Source organism: Lithobates pipiens, unplaced genomic scaffold (assembly GCF_037356315.1).
Source record: "Lithobates pipiens isolate NorthernLeopardFrog02 unplaced genomic scaffold, aLitPip1_a1.2 Scaffold_28, whole genome shotgun sequence".
NCBI classification, from domain to species: Eukaryota; Metazoa; Chordata; class Amphibia; order Anura; family Ranidae; genus Lithobates; species Lithobates pipiens.
Window position 1 is genome coordinate 18933229 of NW_027507789.1, and position 17040 is coordinate 18950268.

At 45.4% G+C, this 17040-nt stretch overlaps 1 protein-coding gene across 4 annotated transcripts in view; it reads left to right on the forward strand.

Annotated features, from left to right (window-relative positions):
• LOC143935157 (uncharacterized) overlaps nucleotides 1-17040 on the forward strand; it is a 106263-nt gene that overhangs the window by 59702 nt on the left and 29521 nt on the right. For 3 of the 4 annotated variants that reach the window (XM_077458810.1, XM_077458812.1, XM_077458813.1), the window contains 3 exons: nucleotides 10632-11042; nucleotides 13864-14052; nucleotides 14149-14229. In XM_077458810.1, the coding sequence (XP_077314936.1) occupies nucleotides 10632-11042; nucleotides 13864-14052; nucleotides 14149-14229 (681 nt within the window). The remainder of the gene's footprint in view (nucleotides 1-10631; nucleotides 11043-13863; nucleotides 14053-14148; nucleotides 14230-17040) is intronic. The other variant, XM_077458811.1, reaches the window with a different exon arrangement.

The following is a 17040-nucleotide window of genomic DNA, read 5'->3' on the forward strand; positions in this document are numbered from 1 at the left end:
AGTCCTCCCCTGGATCCTCCAGTTTTCTTGGCTTCTCCCCGCAGGCGAGACAGCACAGGACTACCCCTGGATCAGTAGGCCCCAAGACTTTTCTGGGCCTACCCTCTCAGTTGCAGAGCCTCGGGCCAGCCGGCCCCGAGGCGCAGGACCAATGCGACACAGACCCCAGGCTAGGAGGGCCATGAGGTCGGGATAGCGGACCCCGCAAAAGAACCACCAAAAAATGGTGTCGGTACCTTAAATACCCCCTCCCAGAATGCACAGCAGAGAAGACACTCCCACTGAGCTATTTCTGAGCAAGAGGTGGTATTCAATACATCCAGCCTGCTGCATTTCCACACTTACCGGCGGTGACAGCGACACCTACGGTCAAGTGGGAACCAATGCAACCCAGCTGGACTGGCACAGAAGCCAGAACTTTTAGGAAAAAATTCGCCTGAGCCCAACTGCGGCTTCAGACAACTAAATTTGAAAAATAATAGCGTCTGCCCATTAGGAGCAGATCACTACAATTGTATGGTATCATTATGTGGGAGGGGGCTTTTCTGCCGTTTCCAGATGAGATTGCTCATGTGTGGTTGTATCTTCAGTATGATAATGGGATTGTATCCCTGGTTTATGTTCTGTGGTTAAACGTTATCATTGTGTGATGATCTGATTGTATCCCTGGTCTGTGGTTAATGATCGTATTCTGAAGTGATTGTCTATGTTCTATGATGGAATGTTTCCCTGGTCTATATTCTGTGATTGTTTTGATGTTGTGACAGTACCCCCAGTCTTCATTTTGTATAATCTAATGATTGTATGGTGATATGATTGTACCCCCCATCTATGTTCTATGATTATATGATGATTGATTGTATCCCTGGTCCATGTTCTACGATTGATTGGTGATGGATTGTATCGCCCATTCTGCATTTTGTATGATGATGTGATATCCCTGGTCTATATTCTATGATTGTATGTGACCGGTATACCCTATCTACATATTGTATATCGCACTTGACCTCCGGAAGATTTACCCCCTCTTTAAGACCAGGCCATTTTTTTTTCTATACGGCACTGTTCAATTAACTGACAACTGCGCGGTCACGCAACGCTGTACAAATAGTTTTCTTTTGGTGGTATTTGATCACCACTGGGTTATTTTTTTTTTTTTTTGCACTATAAATGAACAAAGACCAACAATTTAAAAAAAAAAAAAAAAAAAAGGATATTATTTACATTCTGCTATAAAACATATCTAATAAAAAAATTTAATAAAAAAATCTCATTTCTTCATAAATTTAGGCCAGTGTGTATTCTCCTACATATTTTGGTAAGGAACGAATCCCAATAAGCATATATTGATTGGTTTGCGCAAAATTTATAGCGTCTACAAACTATGTTATATATGCTGGAATTTTTATTTTTTTTTAATAATAGTAATGGCGGCGATCAGCGACTTATAGCAGGACTGTGATATTATGGTGGGCAGTCTGAACCAGTGATACTAATACATTTATCAATGGGAAAAATATGCACACACTAACCAGTGTTTGTGTGTACTGTGAGGTGCTTTCACTAAGGGATCTGCTGTTTTTTTATTCCCTGCTTTTCAGGGAAACAAAATCCTGCACATCCTCGCTGACGGGAAAGACCTCTTCATTGTTTACATAGACGAAGCTCTGTCCTGTCGTCTTCCTCGCCCATTAGTGGGTGCCAAGTGGTCATTCATTTGTCGGTACCTGCTGACTAATCACAGCATGGGTGACGCCTCCCCACCCAGAAGAGCAGAAATAAATAAATATAAATATATATATATATATATATATATATATATATATTTATCTCATAAAAGTAAGTACACCCCTCATTTTTGTAAATATTTTCTTCTATCTTTTCATGTGACAACACTGAAGAAATGACACTTGTCTACAATGTAAAGTAGTGAGTGTACAGCTTGTATAAATTTTCTGTCCCCTCAAAATAACCATTAGCCATTAATGTCTAAACTGCTGGCAACAAAAGTGAGTACCCCCCTAAGTGAAAATGTCCAAATTGGGCCCAAGGTGTCAATATTTTGTGTGGCCACCATTATTTTCCAGCACTGTCTTAACCCTCTTGGGCATGGAGGTCACCAGAGCTTCACAGGTTGCCTCTGGTGTCCTCTTCCCCTCCTCCATGATGACATCACAGAGCTGGTGGATGTTAGAGACTTTGTGCTTCTCTACCTTCCATGTGAGGATGTCCCACAGATGCTCAATAGGGTTTAGGTCTGGAGACGTGCTTGACCAATCAATCACCTTTACCCTCAGCTTCTTTATTACCAGTCATCTTGGAGGTGTGTTTGGGGTCGTTATCATGTTGGAATACTGCCCTGCGGCCCAGTCTCTGAAGGGAGGGGATCATGCTCTGCTTCAGTATGTCACAGTACATGTTGGCATTCATGGTTCCCTCAATGATCTGTAGCTCCCCAGTGCCGGCAGCACTCATACAACCCCAGACCATGACACTCCCACCACCATGCTTGACTGTAGGCAATACACACTTGTCTTTGTACTCCTCACCTGGTTGCCCCCACACATGCTTCACACCATCTGAACCAAATACGTTTATCTTGGTCTCATCAGACCACAGGACATGGTTCCAGTAATCCATGTCCTTAGTCTGCTTGTCTACAGTAAACTGTTTGCGGGCTTTCTTGTGCAGCAATGCTGGCAGCACTCATACGTCTATTTCCCAAAGACAACCTCTGGATATGATGCTGAGCACGTGACCTCAACTTCTTTGGATGACCATGGCGAGTCCTGTTCTTAATGTAACCTGTCCTGTTATACCGCTGTATGGTCTTGGTCACTGTGCTGCAGCTCAGTTTCAGGGTCTTGGCAATCTTCTTATAGCCTAGGCCATCTTTATGTAGAACAACAATTCTTTTTTTCAGATCCTCAGAGAGTTCTTTGCCATGAGGTGCCATGTTGAACTTCCAGTGACCAGTATGAGAGAGTGAGAGTGATAACACCAAATTTAACACACCTGCTCCCCATTCACACCTGAGACCTTGTAACACTACTGAGTCACATGACACTGGGGAGGGAAGAAAATATTTACAAAATGTGAGGGGTGTACTCACTTTTGTGATATACTGTACCTCTAGTCTATGATTGTATTTTAATGTGATTGTGTCCCCAGACTATGTTCTATGATTTTTACCTTTTATAGTGTGTCGGTTTAGTGATGAGATTGTACGTTATGTTTGCACCGTATATGGATTGATTGCATGTTGCTGTAATGGAGGTGCAGTGTGGTTTGTATACTCTCCAGTGATATTATCCTTACTCCTGTGGTACCTGACAATGTATTGCATGGTGTTTTGAGCGTGTGGGGGTGCATTATGTTGTAAATGTGTGGTTGGAACAGGAAACCTTATTGAGAAGTTCTTAATTTCACAAGCTCTCAATTATATTCCTGTGGAGTTGTGTAAGGAGTAATGTGCTGCAGTGCAGGTTATGGAGGTATAATGCGAAGTGTTGAGAGGAGTAAAAGGCTGCAGTGTATAAAGGAGTAATGAGCAGTCTATGGAGGTATGATCTGCTGCACTATATGGAGGACTAATGACCTTCAGTACAATGTATGAAGAAGGAATGAACTGCAGTACAGTGTATGGCGGTGGGATCTGTTGTAAAGAGCTGCAACGTATGGAAATGTGCTGTGCTGCTAAGCAGGGTATAGATGAGTACTGAATACTGTGATGCAGTGTACAGAGGCTTAATGATCTGTGATGCATAGAGGAGTGGTGTGCTGTAATGCAGTGTATGAAGGAGTAACCTGCTGTGGTTTTACTGTATAAGGGAGTAATGATCTGCAGTATATGGAGGAGTAATGTGCTTCAGTTCAGTGCATGAAGGAGTACCATGCTGTGGTGCGGTGCATGAAGGAGTACCATGCTGTGGTGCGGTGCATGAAGGAGTACCATGCTGTGGTGCGGTGCATGAAGGAGTACCATGCTGTGGTGCAGTGCATGGAAGAGTACCATGCTGTGGTTCAGCGCATGGAAGAGTACCATGCTGTGGTGCAGTGTATGAAGTAGTACCATGCTGTGATGCAGTGCATGGAAAAGTACCGGCAAGTGCATGGAAAAGTACCGTGCAGTGCATGGAGGAGTACTATGGTGTGATGCAGTGCATGGAAGAGTACCATGGTGTGGTGCAGTGTATGAAGGCGTACCATGGTGTGGTGCAGTGCATGGAGGAGTACCATGCTGTGGTGCAGTGCATGGAGGAGTACCAAGCTGTGGTGCACTGTATGTACATACATGAATTATTTTTTGTATGCCATTGTCTTGTGTATATCTATAAAAATATTCATGTTTTGCCAATTAAACAATATTACAATTTCTCCTACCACGTAGCAAAGTCCCCAAAAACACTTTCTTATGCTGTGGTGCAGTGTATGGAGGAGTATCATGCTGTGGTGCAGTGTATGGAGCAATACCATGCTGTGGTGCAATGTATGGAGGAGTACCATGCTGTGGTGCAAGTGTATGGAGGGGGAGTACCATGCTGTGGTGCAAGTGTATGGAGGAGTACCATGCAGTGGTGCAAGTGTATGGAGGAGTACCATGCTGTGGTGCAGTGTATGGTATGGAGGAGTACCATGCTGTGGTGCAGTGTATGGAGAAATACCATGCTGTGGTGCAGTGTATGTGGGAGTACCATGCTGTGTTGCAGTGTATGGAGGAGTAGTACCATGCTGTGGTGCAGTGTATGAAGGAGTAGTACCATGCTGTGGTGCAGTGCATGGAGGAGTACCATGCTGTGGTGCAGTGTATGGAGGAGTAGTACCATGCTGTGGTGCAGTGCATGGAGGAGTACCATGCTGTTGTGCAGTGCATGGGGGAGTACCATGCTGTTGTGCAGTGCATGGGGGAGTACCATGCTGTGGTGAAGTGCATGGAGGAGTACCATGCTGTGGTGCAGTGTATAGCAGAGTAACCATCTGCAGTGTAATGTGCTGCATTATGCAATGTGACATTCCCTTCTGTAGCTAATAGAGATCTGTCCGCTCACGCTGCCAGCACGGGCTCTGTGTTTGGGGCTTTGTGGCGGTTCTGCTATTAGATATCCTGTTTGCATTGACAGGAAGGTGTTTGTGGCTTCTGAATTTAGCTGCGATGCTTCTGCCCTGCAGCTTTCAAACTGTCTGGTTTCTTTGTTTTCTCTTGTCAGCAGTCTGAGGGCACATTGGGTGATCCGATAGGGAGATCATCAGACCTCTGAGTGGCCATACACATTCCACAGTACAGGCCCTATAGGACATCAGAAGTAATCAGCACAAACGTTTGGTGGGGTCAGGGGCCTCCCGCCTCTAGAGGTCCACCTATGTGCCAGGAAACCTATTTATATCTACTTGTCTAGGGAGGGAACGTTCCAGTGCAGGTATTATGAATAGTGCTAATACATCATGGAGGAAGTACGGTATCTGTGGGTGATGGCAGCTGTAAGCCAACCAATTCAGCAGTCCTACACCTTAGGCAATGAAATAAAGACCAATTCTATTTTTATGTGTTGCACCAACTTTTCCTGTTGTGTAAAATGAATTATCTGTGTGAAAAATACACCATTTAAATATGTTAGTGCTGGGTGAAGACCCTAGAGCAGGCATGTCCAAAGTCCGGCCCGCCGCCCGGTTTTGAACGGCCCCCGACGATCTCCCAGTGCCGGGGCCACAAAAGATGTATGTGCTTCAGAAGGGACAGGGAGGGGGTGGAACCGAGCGCAGTACACAGGAGAATTTCCTGTTTACAGGCGGCCTCTGTAATAGGAAGTCCTGTCTCCAGTGCTGCCATTGGACGATTGTTCTGTCCATCAAAGGAGGTGGGACTTTCTATTAAAGAGGCCACTGTGTAAACAGGAGATTCTCCTTTGGCGCTCGTCAGTACATTCCTGACAATGGTGCTGCGTTCCTGGCATTGCTGCGTTGCTGGCAATGGTGCTGCGTTGCTGGCAATGGTGCTGCGTTGCTGGCAATGGTGCTGCGTTGCTGGCAATGGTGCTGCGTTCCTGGCTATGGTTGTGCATTCCTGGCTATGATGGGGCATTCCTGGCTATGATGGGGCATTCCTGGCTATGATGGGGCATTCCTGGCTATGATGGGGCATTCCTGGCTACGGTGGGGGCATTCCTGGCTACGGTGGGGGCATTCCTGGCTACGGTGGGGGCATTCCTGGCTACGGTGGGGGCATTCCTGGCTACGGTGGTGCATTCCTGGCTACGGTGGGGGCATTCCTGGCTATGGTGGTGCATTCCTGGCTATGGGGGGGCATTCCTGGCTACGGTGGGGGCATTCCTGGCAATGGTGGGGGCATTCTTGGCTATGGTGCTGCGTTCCTGGCAATGGTAAGGCTACATTCATGGCAATGGTGGGTCTGCAGATGGGCACTGATTGGGCTGCATTGATGCTCATCTCTTCCCACACACAGCCACAAAGGCAAGAGAATTTTTGTTGGGCCGTGTATTAGAGCTCGAATGAACACACTTAGACCGAATTTTAACAGTTCAAAGAATGTCAAGCAAAATTGTCGGCCCTCACGCATGTTCACTTCATCAAATCCGGCCCTCTTTGAAAAAAAGTTTGGACACCCCTGCCCTAGAGTCTCAGCAGCGGAGTGATGGGTTTCGATTACTCAGAGGCCCAACACAGGAACAATGAGGTCTCTGGTGACCCAGCACAGGAATATTGGGCCATACGGTAATTGGAGGGATCTCTGGTATCTGAAGGCCCACTACAAGAATAATAGGGTCCTGGCGTAACTAGAGGCCCAGCACAGAAGTAATGGGGTGTCTGGAATCTAAAGGCCCAACGGAGGAATAATGGGGTGTTTGGTATTTGGCAGTCTAATACAGGAATAATGGCATCTCTGGTATTTGGTGGTCCGGGGCAGAAATAATGTGGTCTCTGCAATCTGGAGGTCAAACACAGGAATAATGGAGTCTCGGCTATCTGGAGAAGGCCCAGTAAACAATATTGAGGTCATTTGAGGTCCAACACAGAAATATGGGGTATCTGGAGGCTCAGTACGGAAATAATGAGGTCTCCGATATTCGGAGGTCCATTATAGATATCATTTCTATTATTTGGTGGCCATGTATAGATTCAATGGAACATGTATAGATTCAATGGAACCTTGGGTATCTGGTGGCTCCAGTCAGAAATGTTGGGATGTCTGGTATCTGGGGGCCCATTATAGATATCATAGGATTTCTTATATTTTGTGGCCATATGCCAAGTACAGTCATAAGTTTACATACAGTCAAACAATTCTTTCACTCGTGGTTAGTGTTTGGCTGAAGCTATTTATTATCAAATCAACTGTGTTTTCTCTTTTTAAATCATAATGGCAACAGAGTACCCAAATGACCCTGATCAAAAGTTTACATACCCCAGTTCCTAATACCGTGTATTGCCACCTTTTAAGATCAATGACAGCTTGAAGTCTTTTGTGGTTTTTGTGGATGAGGTTCTTTATCTTCTCAGATGGTAAAGCTGCCCATTCCTCTTGGCAAAAAGCCTCCAGTTCCTGGCAATTCTTGGGCTGTCTTGCATGAACGGCACGTTTGAGATCTCCCCAGAGTGGCTCAATGATACTGAGGTCAGGAGACTGAGATGGCCACTCCAGAACCTTCACTTTATTCTGCTGTAGCCAATGACAGGTGGACTTGGCCTTGTGTTTTGGATCATTGTCATGTTGGAATGTCCAAGTATGTCCCATGCGCAGCTTCCTGGCTGATGAATACAAATATTCCTCCAGTATTTTTTACATACTGCATTCATCTTGCCAACAATTTTGACCAAATTTCCTGTGCCTTTGTAGCTCACACATCCCCAAAACATCAGCTGTCCAACTCCTTACCTTTCATCATAGGCCTTGTTGACTCCAAATGTAGCATTTATGTTTGTGGTCAAAAAGCTCAATTTTGGTCTCATCACTCCAAATGACTTGGTGTCAGAAGGTTTATGGCTTGTCTCTGTGCTGTTTGGCGTGTTGGAAACAGGATACTTTGTGACATTTGCGTAGTAATGGCTTTCTTCTGGCGACTCCACCATGCAGCCCATCTTTCTTTAGGTGCCTCCTTATTGTGCATCTTGAAACAGCCACACCACATGTTTTCAGAGTCCTGTATTTCACCTGAAGTTATTTGTGGGGTTTTCTTTGCATCCCAAACAATTTTCCTGGCAGTTGTGGCTGAAATTTTAGTTGGTATACCTGACCGTGGTTTGGTTTCAACAGAACCCCCTCATTTTCCACTTCTTCATTAGAGTTTGAACGCTGACGATTTGGCATTCTCAATTCCTTGGATATCTTTTTATATCCCTTTCCTGTTTTATACAGTTCAGCTACCTTTTCCCACAGATCCTTTGACAACTCTTTTGCTTTCCCCGTGATTAAGACTCCAGAAACATCAGTGCAGCACTGGATGAAAGATTCAAGGGTCTGTCAGGGATCCAGAAACTCATTGACCTTATATACACACACAAACGAATTACAAGCCAACAGATTGCAGGTGAGGATGGTTACCGTTTAATAGCCATTCAAACCCCTTTGTATCAACTTGTGTGCATGTTATCAGGCCAAAATCACCAGGGTATGTAAACTTTTTATCAGGGTAATTTGGGTAGTTTATGTTGCCATTATGATTTAAAAAAAGTAAACACAGTTGATTGATATTAAATGGCTTCAGCCAAATACTAACCAAGAGTTAAAGAAATGTTTTTGTGTTATCATTCCTATTCTCTGAAAAATGGCCAAGAAATCATAAATTCTGCCAGGGTATGTAAACTTATGAGCACAATTGTATATGGAATCTTTGGTATCTGGTGGCCAAGTACTGCAATCTAGAGGTCCATCACAAGTATATTGGAGCAGGGCCGTTTTTAAGGCAGGGCAAAAGGGGCAGCTGCCCTGGGCCCTGTCATTGTTGTGGGGCCCAAAGCAGATGCCTCATACTTGCCAACTATCCTGGTTTAAATTCCCTTGTCCCTCGAGGTTTTAGTCCTGTGCTGTGTCCCAATATCTCAGTGTGAAGTGCTGCTACTAATGCTGCCCATCTCTGCCCTATTGTTGTGTAAAGATGACTCGCCTGCAGACCCTGTATTTACATGTAAATTACCGGCATGCATATGTAAATAGAGGCAACATTCATATGTAAATGGGAGATATCATGCTCCCCCCTGTGGTCATAGCCACAGTAATCTCTAGCAACCAATCAACAAGCAGAAATCATGTGCTGTAACCTCTAGCAACTAATCAGTGAGGCGTAATGTGTGCTGTAACCTCTAGCAACCAGTTAGTGAGCGGTAATGATACACTGTAACCTCTGGCAACCAATCGCAATAGCTGCCTGATCTGATTCAGTAAACTGATTTTGGGTCTAGCTGCTATTTATTGTTTGTCTCAGAGCAGGTTGAGAGCAAAACTGCACAGGGGGTGGGGGGGCCAAAGAAAAGTTTTGCCCAAGGTCTAATCAATATTAAAGATGGCCCTGTATTGGAGTCTTGGGTATCTGGAGCAGATATTGCCAGCAGAACAATAATTGGGTCTTTTGAGGTCCAACACAGAAATAATGGGGTATTCCATAAATAATGAGCTCTCTGGTATCAGGAGGCCCATTATAAATATATTAGGATTTTCTAGTATCTGGTGGCCATGTACGGTTACGATGGAATTTCTGGTATCAGCTGGCCCAGCACAGAAATATTGGGATCTGGAATCTGAAGGCACGGCAGAGGAATAATAGAGTGTTTGGTATTTGCCAGTCTAGTACATGAATAATGGTATCTCTGGTATTTGGTGGTCCAGTACAGAAATAATGTGGTCTCTGCAATCTGGAGGTCCAACAAAGGAATAATGGAGTCTCCGGTATCTGGAGGAGACACAGCGAACAATATTGGGGTAATTTGAAGTCCAACACAAAAATAATGGGGTATCTAGAGGCTCAGTACTAAAAATAACGAGGTCTTCTTTATTCGTGGTCCATTAATGGAGTCTTGGGTATCTGGAGGAGGGCCAGCAAGACAATAATTGAGTCTTTTGAGGTCCAACACAGAAATAAAGGGGTATTGCATAAATAATTAGATCTCTGGTATCGGGTGGACCATTATAGATATATTGGGATTTCTAGTATCTGGTGGCCATGTACGGTTAAGATGGAATTTCTGGTATCTAGTGGCTCAGCACAGAAATATTGGGGTCTCTGGTATCTGGAGGCACATTATAGATATCATAGGATTTCTCTTATTTTGTGTCCTTGTGCCGGGTATATTGGCATCTCTGGTATGTGGTGACCAAGTACCGAAATAATGGGATCTTTAATAGTTGGTGTCCCAGTGGAGGAATCATGGGACTCTAGTACCTCGCCCAAGATATTTTACCTGAGAAAACAGAACACAAATGATAAGCAAGAGATATGTCTTGGCTCGGTGATAAGGCAGAACGTGCAGTTCATGGAGGGTGACGGGTTTTTCAACATTCTACATGCAGTTCCACTCCCAGATGTGGGAGGCCACCTATGCAATAAACATTTTCTACAAGGACATTTTATTGCTTTGACTGATGGAGCTGTTTATTCATTCATTTTTCTGTTTGCATTTAGGTGGTGAATGAAGACGAGGAATCCTTCTATGTTAACTTGGAAGAATTTCGGAAAGACAAGGAAAAGCCAAGATCATCTTCTCAAAAGCTCAGTTCCTCCAGCACCTTAGATGACTGGGAGACGCACACAGACCAAGGCAGCGGTCAGCTCTTCTACTATAACAGTGTGACTGGGGAAACTACCTGGGATTGTCCCTTTGACCAAGCTGAGGAACAGCTCATCTCCCCTGCATCCCTGAGCTCAGCTGAGGAAGACTCTAACTGGGATAAACATTTTGATGAATCTAGTGGACAATTCTACTTCCATAATCCAGTGACGGGGGAGACGTCCTGGGACCCGCCAGCACAGGACGATCTGCATCCATCAGGGGGCAAACCAATGTTTTCCCCCTATGATTCAATGGAGAGGAGGGTAAGAGTTTTGACTGTAAGCAATTTCCTGAAACTGTCCGGGTCAGCCAAGATCTGGTGGTGCTGCTGTTACTGCTTCCATTATTTTTCTAATAGCATGTTTCCTATGGCTGGAGAAAAAGAGACATCTGAATTATGTTTCTGGAATCCCGTTTTCTGCCCCCTACATGTGATTTGCCCTGTAAGATGGAGCAAAGGAGATTTCCGGAGTTATGTTTTAGATTCCCATTGTCTATTCCATCATGTGACTGGTCCCGTAAGATGGAGGAAAGGAGACCAGGGTTGCCAACCATCAGTAAATTCACGGTCAGTTTGTAAAATCCGTGATTCACAGGCCGATGCAAAAATCATGGATTCTACAAACTGTCAGTGAATTTACTGACGGTTTGCAACCCTGAAGGAGAAATCTGGAGTTCTGTTTCAGATACCCTTTGTCCTGTCATGTGATTAGTCCTGATTGATGGAGGAAGGGGGACATCTGGTGTTATGTTCTGGGTTTCCCATTGTCTGTTCCATCATGTGATTGGTCTTGTATGCTGGAGGAAGACATCTGTATTACGTTCTACATTCCTATTGTCTTTCTCCCATCATGTGATTGGATCTGTATGCTAGAGGAAAAGAGACATCTGGATTATGTTCTGGATTCCCATTTTCTGTCCCCCATGTGATTTGTCCTGTAAGATGGAGGAAAGAAGATATCTGGAGTTATGTTTTAGATTTCCATTGTCTATTCCATCATGCGAGTGGTCCTGTATTCTTGAGGGAGGGAGGTCCTCCGGTTTATGTTCTGGATTCCCATTGTCTGTCCCATCATGTAACTTGGTCCTGTATGCTTGAGGGGGGAGTCCTCCAGTTTATGTTCCGGATTCCCATTGTTTTTCCCATCATGTGACTGGTCCTGTATGCTAAGAAGGAAGGTATCCGAGATTATGGTTTGAATTCCCATTGTACCATTATGTGACTGGTCCTGTATGCTGGAGGAAGGTAGACCTCTGGACAGGGTGGATTTGATTTAAATCACTAGTAAAGAGGCTTGATGTAAATCAACTCAATTTAAATCATAATTTTTAAAGAGCAACTGTCATCTCTGTCCCACGGCGGCTCCTCCTCTGACCCGCTGTTGACTCCTCCTCTGACCCGCTGTTGACTCACCGACAGTCCCAGTCAATTTAATGGGACGGCTGGTGATGCAGCAGGGACACAACAAGGTGAGGGACGTGGCGGCAACAGGTGAGTGGACGCCCACTAACAGGCGCTGCCATGATGGATCTGAAATGACCGGTGCTCTTTAAATGGAAGGACTAATTTTTGTTGGTAGTTAGAATCTGTAATATTTGCAAACAAAATGAAGGTTTCCTATTTAGAATAATAAGCTGCCAGGTTAGTAGAACAGTGATTTTTTTTTTTTCAATGAAAGCCTGTGGCATGCAAAACGCACTTAAAAACTTCACCCGGTGCCAAAAAATGTGCACTCACAAAGAGTGAGACCAAAAAAGTGCAACGGGTGCACAAGCCCTCTGACATCGGAGGGCCTTGCCCTGAATCCCCCAGGGCGTTAGGCTCCAGACACGGACAAGGACACTTAAAACTTGGTCCATCTGGCCGAAACCAGGAGGACCCCGTTCTTTGGAAGGTCTGCCAAAACAGACCCACCCAAATACTAGGTGAGGAACCAAGAGAGAGGGCGAACTAAGCCAGAAGGCCATGTCCACCCCCTCCCCAGACTTTCAGGACAGGCCCGAGGACATGTGACCCTACTCATCACACAGCGCACAGTGACAAAACATAAAAACGTGACACACACACACACACACAAAGAAATAAATTAAATAAAGTGGGGAAGGGATAGTGGAGAGGAGAGTGAAAAGGCGGCCATTGTGTAAAAAAATGACCAGGCCTTCCGGCCAGGAATAAAAAATTCCTCTAGTCCCAGCCAAAAGGCCCGGCCCAAGAGGCAGGTGCTAAAAAAGCGTGCTATTTGTGCAGTGACCTTGGTGCCCAAAATCAATATGACCCTCACTCACAGTGACTTTTAGGCACCCCTGGACTGCCACTCCAGGGGCACATAATCCAAAGGCTTTCAAGACCGCCCTGACCAACGCTCTGGACCACAGCAGCCCCCACCCCAGGCAGGAAGGCATGAAGTTCAGGGAGCTTGGTGAGAGCCCTTTGCCATCAGGCTCCACCATTGCTCCCATCACTCCTTCCTAATTACATTCAGGAAGTACTAACCGCTCCTCCCCACCCAGAAAAGAGGAGCCAAAAACTGTCCGGGACTAGAACTACCCTAATCCAGACCAGAAGGCCAGGTACTCGACCCTCTAGGTCAGACAAATAGCAGCACCCATCCTCATCAGGAGCACCCTTCCAGACGGCTCAGACTTGATCATGCACCGGCCCCCAGTTTCTGTCGGGCAGCACGGCGCGAACCCTACCGAAACCGCCTTTCAAGGGGCTAACTACGCCATTGGAGAGTGCTGACCAAACCCTCTCTATAGTGATGGAACAGCGCCTCCTTTGGCAACTGGTTAGTAAAACAGCAATATCCGAACCGATTCGACCATACAGTTTTTAGTGTACATAGATTTGAAAAACAATGGGATAAAGGAATATTCCTGAACTTTGTCTTATCTCATGGTTACGGTACAATTGTTTGAATGCATCAATGCAGGGCATGTTATCTCAGTTTGCAGAGCTTGGATTCATTGAATACGTTTACCAAAAGTGTAAATATTGTAGAATATACAGCCTCATGCTACATTAACTAAGCTCCATTTCATACACTCGACATAAATATTAATAAATTGCTTATTTGTTTTCAGCCACCGACTCCTGAAGCAGATTACCCGGATTATCCACAGGAAGACCTAAATTACCCAGAAACCGACTATGGAATCCCTTACATTCCTCCTCCACCTTACAGTGCCCCCTCTGAAGAGCAACGTTCCGACTGGACCTATCATTTCAAGGATGGGCAGAAGTTCTACACAAATAATTACAACGGTGACACGGTAAGGATAGCGCTATATACACTCCTATGAGGATGTGCAGAAGGGGGTCCTCGTCCTTTACCCCAGACATTGCTGAGTAGTTTCCTATCATTGCAGTGGCTCCAATCACAAGACCAGGACGGAAATACCTTTTTTTGTTCCCCAGATGGCTCTGTGTCACAGTGGACGCTACCTCCGGTCAGAATCTCCGATTTCTTGTAATGCTGGGTTTTAAAGCTTACGCTCTGGCTTTATTATTTGCCCAGTTTCACATAGGCTTCAGCTTGCATAACAGCAGCGTGAACAGCGAGCTTTGACAAAACAGTTACAGGGATTTCAGCAAGCTTTGTTGAAGCCCAGGTGACTAGCCACAATACTAACCGTTAGGTCTGTTTCACATTGGCTTCAGCTAGTATAAGAGCAGTGTGAACAGCAAGCTTTAAAAGTACCGTTCAAGTCCAGTTTGCAAATTTTGTACACAGATCATAATAGGAGTGCTGATTGCCACTTTAAACAAGCACAAGCTGGTAGCAGGCTTCAGCAGGCTTTAAACAAGCTTCAAGAAGTGCTGAAGCCTGCTAGCAGCTTGTTTAAAGTGGCAATCAGCACTCCTATTAGGATCTGTGTATAACATTTGCAAACTGTAAAGATATAAGGATTTTCACCTTGTATTAGGCTGCTTGTCTGCTTATATGAACTCCAATACTCAGGGCTTTTTTTTCTCAGAGAATAGGTGCAGGAACTCCCCCCTTCTGAGACCCGCCACCTTTGATACCACCCCCTACCCACCTCCCAGTACTGTCCCTAGTATCATTTGCTAAATAATTTGTATGGAATTTGTTCTTGTCTGATAACAAGAAAAGCAATAAAAATAGATGCACTTGAGCCAGCAACAATAGACCCCACTCCAGTAATAATAGATCCTCCCAAGCAAAAATAGATTTCCCCTCCCACCAATAATAGACTCCACCCCAGCAACAATAGATCCCTCATGCAACAATAGACTCCCCCAGCAATAATGGTCCCCATCCCAGCAACAATAGTCCCTCCCCCAGTAACAATCGTTCTCCACACAACAATAGACCCCCCACACAGAAACAATGGACCATCCACAACAAAATACCACCCTCAGCAACAAAAGATCCACCCCAGCAACATTAGACCCCCCCTCCCCCCGCCAAGCAGCATAAACAGATCTCCCAGCAGTCAGCATTAATAGACCCTCCAGCAGCCAGCGACAATAGGCCTCTTCCTTAACAATAAATCCCTACAAGCACCAGAAGACAGCCCCCCCCTCCAATCCCCCACAAGCAATAATAGATCCCCACCAGTGACCATAAATCCCCCAGAAGACAGCATCAATAGACCCTCCAGCACACCCTTTGCTATTACATACATTTGGTGCTGGAGGTGCTGGAACTATGTGTTCCCCCCCCCCCCAAACCCCCCCGCCAACCCACGTTCCTGCTGAAATAAAGCCTTGCCAATATTTAACATTAATTATTCACTGAAGCCTGGATGACTAGCCACAATACTAACCCTAAGGCCTTTTTCACATAGGCTTCAGCTTGTATAAGAGCAGTGTGAACAGCAAACTTTGTTGAAGCTTTTAAAGTACCATTCAGTTCCAGTTTGCGAATGTTATGAATGTTTGCGAATGTTACAGATCCTAATAGGAGTGCTGATATAAGGATTTTCACCTTGTATTAGGCCCCTTTCACACATGCGGACAGTATGTCCGTATTTCATCCATCCGTTTGCGGATGAAATACGGACATACATGCATCCCTATGGGATAGTGGTTGTCTGCGGATAAACATCCGCAGACAACCACTATCGTCCGCCTCCGCAATTGTCCGATTCTGCAGACGGAGGAAAATCCTATTTTTCTATCTGCCTGCAGAGCGGATCGGATGAACATGGACAGACGGTCCGTGCTCATCCGATCCCCATAGAGGAGAGTGGAGAGCTGACAGGGCAGACAGTGTGCAGAGACTGCCCTGTCCGCTGCCGGCCAAGTGTTGCATTTAGAGGTTTAAAACGGGCAAAGCGGAGGCAACCTATCACCACCTTTCAAATGCCTCTCTGTAAAGCGATTCAAGCACTGACTGCTTTTCAGAGGAGCAGCAGTCCTTGCTGTAAGTGTAAACAAGCCGTTAGTAAGAACGCCCTGCAGGATCCAGCTCTATGTACAGAGGTAATGATGATGTTGATTCAATGTCTAATGAGAACAATGGAGCAAGAGAGGTAACAAAGGTAGCTGAATTGCTTTAATCTGTGGCCCCATGTGTCACCAGTATAGCAGCTCAGTGTGAAAAATCATATACCTGGCTGCACAGAAATACACATCATTGGCGGGTAAAACAGGCAGGGAGAAATCTTCCACTAGGGCAGTGATTCTCAACCAGGGTTCCTCCAGCGGTTGCTAGGGGTTCCTTCAGCATTGGGCAATTTCTGCCTCTCAGATAAGTTCCCACTGACACCATTGATCTTTTTAACTATCTGTAAGGAGGTAATTATTCCCAATGACCACAAGTGTAAGGATCATTCTTCCCACTGACCATCACACTAATGTATCATGAGTTGTAGAATTCTAATTTTTAGCAGGGGGTTCCCCGAGACCAGAGAACTATTTCAAGGGTTTCTGTGTTGAAAAGGTTGAGAAAAGCTGCACTAGGGTGTAGGGTTCATCCACTAGGACAGTGGTCTCCAAACTACGGCCCGGGGGCCAGATGCGGCCCTTCGCTTGCTTTTAGGTGGCCCTTAGGGGCGCTATTTTATTCACTAACAACAGTGAATGGCACACTTCTTACCAGTGACATCAACACTGGAGTACAGTTCCTCCCAAGGACACCAACAATGGGACCCAATAACACCAATGATGGGGCACAATTCCTCCCAATGACACGAGCAATGGGACCCAATGAAGCCAACAATGGGGCACAATTCCTCCCAATAACATCAACAATGGGGCACAATTCCTCCCACTGACACTAATGATGGGGGGGA